Source organism: Berghia stephanieae, chromosome 15 (genome assembly GCF_034508935.2).
Source record: "Berghia stephanieae isolate SIO BIC M18660-M18661 chromosome 15, UCSD_Bste_1.3, whole genome shotgun sequence".
Taxonomy (NCBI): Eukaryota; Metazoa; Mollusca; class Gastropoda; order Nudibranchia; family Aeolidiidae; genus Berghia; species Berghia stephanieae.
In genome coordinates, this window is record NC_088374.1 from 18,526,129 (window position 1) to 18,531,128 (window position 5,000).

Genomic DNA, 5,000 nt, shown 5'->3' on the forward strand with positions numbered 1-5,000 from the left:
AAAGATCAACAATTCGAGATTTAAGTAATCTACTTAAAAATCAAACTGAACTCACAAAACATCAAGGTACGTATAGAAGATAAACAAAAAGTAACATAATGTGTTTTTTTATTATATTAAAACATTGTATCCTGCCCGTCACAATTAAGTTGTCAATAATGGTCAATATCTTGTCAATATCTATATAAACTGAAATATAATAATATAGTTCAGGAAGAACAATCCTTTGCCTAAATAGCATCCAAAGCTTATTGTATGTATTAGTTTATACACATAGCTTTTCATGGTGCGCTCATTTAGAGGGCGGTATAAATGTTTATCATTACTATTATTGCTATTTTGAAGTATATAGATTTAATATTTTGGATTTAAAACTAAGCGTTTGATCAAAAGTATGTACACACACACACATACAAACACACACACATGCACATATATATATATATACATATATATATATATATATATATATATATATATATATATAAGCAGTTTTCTATCTTAGACTACATATTCTTAATTTATTTACTTTTCATTAGTTTCACAGCTGAAAGAGACAATTAAACAACAAAATATTTCAACCATGGAAGCAAACGTCCAAATGAAGCAACTAAAAACCCAACTAGTCGAGTTACAAGAAGATTATTCCAAAGGTAAGATTGTTCAAGATGAAAAAATATTACTAACATTGATTTCAAACATTTATATATAGAGCATTTCCACTGATTTTAACCATGCTTAATGCATGCGCTTCATGATTTTCACATCTATTAATTCCAAGAGCAGGGCATAGGGAACCATATTATTAATTCATTTTCTAACAATAACCCTAACCATCGCCTGTTAAGCGACTTCTTTGTACGGACAGTTTTACAATATCCGTCACTGGTGGCTCATCGGTTCGGTCTTTGCTTCGTATCCAAAAGGGTCCGAGTTCGACTAACCGCCCCTCCTTGTGTGGCCTTGAGCAAGTCGCCTCGCCCTAGCTCACTTTGCGACTCGGTAATACTCGTATTTAAACATTTGACTATGAAACTCGTCCTTCAAATATTGAAAAAACAACGATAGATATTGGATTGTAAGCTTCAATTTATTAGACGAAGAAGACAGATACTGTGGTTGTTTCGAGTTTCCCTTTAATTAACAAAACAGGATGAATGAAACACTACAGACAAATGAGATAATGTGATTGTGATAATGGAGTTGTTAAGATTAAGGGCGGTTTGAGTCTTTTCTGTATCGTCATTATAGGTTTAAAAAAAATAATTTCTGGTTTAAAAAATACATTATCTGTGATAATATTCGTTTTTGCGACCTAATTCGGGGGTCTGGCATAAAAAATAAATATAACAATTTTGTAACAAACGTTCCACTACAATTAATGAAGGAATGACCTCTATTTCCCTCCTTCTTATCAACATTGTAGCATAGTGTGTCACCATAGAAATATTTTACAGCTTTAGCTTATGGGATTTTTATTAGAGCATTATAAAGTTGCGAATCAAACTGTTATGAAAATATTGATGTTAAAAAATTATATTTTTGGATCATAATTTAAAATGCACATACCTAATCCAAAAGATATCCCTCTATGGTGACATAATACATTATCTCTGTGATCACTGTAGATATTTGCAGACAATTTCATTGATTGGATTCCGAGACACAGTATCCCATCACGTTTGAAAAATGACATATTGAGAATATAGCAAAATAGTTTTTCACACTTTTCTTACTACCTGTACCCTTTTCGACTGTGTTTTTTGTGCCTTTATTGTCTAATTTAAGAATTTGGACTTCAATAATATTTAAGATAATAAAATATCGTTTTCCACCAAAATCTCAAAATCATTTTTTGAAGGATTTCCCCATTAATTAGACCCATCCTTAATGATAAACTTAACAACGTCACTATCACAATCACAATGTCTCATTCGTCTGTAGTGCTTCATTCATCCTGATTTATTGATAAAGGGGAAACCCGAAACGTCCAAAATATCTGACTTCGTCTTATAAATTGAAGCTTAAAATTCATTATTTATCGTTAGTTTTTTCCTTCGAGCTTCAATCAGCGACATTTTAATCATTCAAGTATTGATCATTTTAAATGACCATCACCGTGGCAAAAACTCTGAAATCTGGGACATGCAAGTAATTGGTTTAAGATATTTTCTTAAGGTGTGGATCATTTTAATCGATCGATTTTTGAAGGACCAGTTTTCTGGCAAAATATTTAAATCTCCCATACCGGGCAGGGAGGTACTTGCAGTATCTTCTATCTCCTTGTATCTGTTTTCCAATTGCTTTCTATCTTTGTCTTGGATTGGGATTACTAAGTTTTGTCCTGACCCTGGCCGGAGTCCTTGGCTGGGAAGGAAACAGTTATATGTATAGTTATAGTTTTGGGAGATGATTATTTTTTCATTGTAAATCATCTCTCATTTCTGTACCATTATTTTTTAACATATGATTTGATAACATTTGAGTTTATTCCTCTTTGTGGGATCTTGTGCTGGTGTCTAGATGAGACTTTTAGGTAATCTCAAACTAAGTACACTGATAGGGTACTCTTGGAATTTCCATCTGTTCCCTATTTGAACCAGTTCCCTTTTTCTTACTTTTTCGTCAAGTCACTTTAATTCACATCTAGAATGTTTTTACAATACAATTTTCTTCCTTTTTACTGGCGCTGATATGACCTAAATGTTCTGCAAGCGCTGTAAAACGCTTAAAAACAAACAAAACAAACTACAAATATCTAAATACGTCTTTCTCCAGAGCACGACAGTTAACTGGTCATTGCCTTGAATAGTTTAATAATTTTGAGTTTTTCTCCAGTATTGGAAGACCTCAGAATCACCCAGAATCAAACGTCACATTTTCAAGACCATTTCGATAAAGGTGAGTAATTAAATTCGACATTGAACTTTCACTGTCTATAAATTAATTAAGTAAAATGTTATTTTTTAAGCTGTTATATTCATTTTTGCTTTATTAGTTTTCAATAACAGAATCTATCCTCCAATTTCAGAACTACATACACATTTTCAAGCCATTAAAGCTTATTGAAAATGAAATCTAAGCCCCGGACAATTGATTAATGAGTATTCCTAAATGTTCATAAATTTGTTTATTCATTGTCTGAATGCCTTGTTGATTTTTACGTTCAATATAACAAGTGACTTGTTGATTTTAGAATGTAACTATAACGAGTGACTTGTTGATTTTAAAATGTAACTATAACGAGTGACTTGTTGATTTTAAAATGTAACTATAACGAATGACTTGTTGATTTTAAAATGTAACTATAACGAGTGACTTGTTGATTTTAGAATGTAACTATAACGAGTGACTTGTTGATTTTAAAATGTAACTATAACAAGTGACTTGTTGATTTTAAAATGTAACTATAACGAGTGACTTGTTAATTTTAGAATGTAACTATAACAAGTGACTTGTTGATTTTAAAATGTAGCTATAACGAGTGACATGTTGATTTTAAAAGTTAACGCTGTCCTTACCAGCCATATTCAGAGTTTTCACCAAAACGTGACACACACTCAACACACAAAAAAAAATTTTGTACTCAATCAGACAAACAACAAGTACATTTTATATAAAGTATTTGTTCAGTAAAATGAGCTCTACAGCCCCGTGTCACGTTTTCATAGTTAGTCAAAAATAAATTCTTCAAATTTTGTGATGTACTGAAGAAATCAGATTGAGAAAATTGCTGCTTGCATCATAAGGAATGTGACGATTTTCCTAATGTCGGTAAGGAAAGAGTGACTTATTGATTTTTAAAGTTAACTATAGCGAGTGACTTGTTGTTTTTGAAAGTTAACTGTAGCGAGTGACTTGTTGATTGTTCAAGGTAAATATAGCGAATAATTGTTCTTTTTTAACCTTAACTATAGCGAGTGACTTGTTTTTAACCTTAACTATAGCGAGTGACTTGTTTTTAACCTTAACTATAGCGAGTGACTTGTTTTTTAACGTTAACTATAGCGAGTGACTTGTTTTCTAACGTCAACTATAGCGAGTGACTTGTTTTTTAACGTTAACTATAGCGAGAGATTGTTCTTTTTTTAACTTTAACTATAGCGAGAGATTGTTGTTTTTTAACGTTAACTATAGCGAGTGACTTGTTTTTTAACGTTAACTATAGCGAGAGATTGTTCTTTTTTAACGTTAACTATAGCGAGAGATTGTTCTTTTTTAACGTTAACTATAGCGAGAGATTGTTCTTTTTTAACGTTAACTATAGCGAGAGATTGTTCTTTTTTAACGTTAACTATAGCGAGTTACTTGTTGATATTAACATATAACTATAACGAGTGACTTGTTGATTTTAAAAGTTAACGCTGTCTTTACCAGCCATATTCAGATTTTTCACCAAAACGTGACACACACTCAACACAAAAATATATTTTTTTGTACTCAATCAGACAAGCAACAAGTACATTTTATACAAAGTATGTGTTCAGTAAAATGAGCTCTACAGCCCAGTGTCACGTTTTTATAGTTAGTCAAAAATCAATTCTTCAAATTTTGTGATGTACTGAAGAAATCAGATTGAGAAAATTGCTGCTTGCATCGTAACGAATGTGACGATTTTCCTAATGTCGGTAAGGAAAGAGTGACTTAATGATTTTTAAATTTAACTATAGCGAGTGACTTGTTGTTTTTGAAAGTTAACTGTAGCGAGTGACTTGATGACTTTTACAGTTAAATATAGCGAGTGACTTGTTGTTTTTGAAGTTATCTATAGCGAGTGACTTGTTGATTGTTCAAGGTAAATATAGCGAATAATTGTTCTTTTTTAACCTTAACTAAAGCGAGTGACTTGTTTTTAACCTTAACTATAGCGAGTGACTTGTTTTTTAACGTTAACTATAGCGAGTGACTTGTTTTCTAACGTCAACTATAGCGAGTGACTTGTTTTTTAACGTTAACTATAGCGAGTGACTTGTTTTTTAACGTTAACTATAGCGAGAGAT

General features: G+C 31.6%; 1 protein-coding gene across 1 annotated transcript in view; it reads left to right on the top strand.

Moving 5' to 3' along the window:
* LOC144960827 (uncharacterized) overlaps positions 1-5,000 on the top strand; it is a 15,314-nt gene that overhangs the window by 6,381 nt on the left and 3,933 nt on the right. The window contains exons 4-6 of the mRNA XM_078894190.1: positions 1-66; positions 540-653; positions 2,839-2,901. The exon at positions 1-66 is cut by the window's left edge and continues 93 nt beyond it. Of these exons, the coding sequence (XP_078750316.1) occupies positions 1-66; positions 540-653; positions 2,839-2,901 (243 nt within the window). The remainder of the gene's footprint in view (positions 67-539; positions 654-2,838; positions 2,902-5,000) is intronic.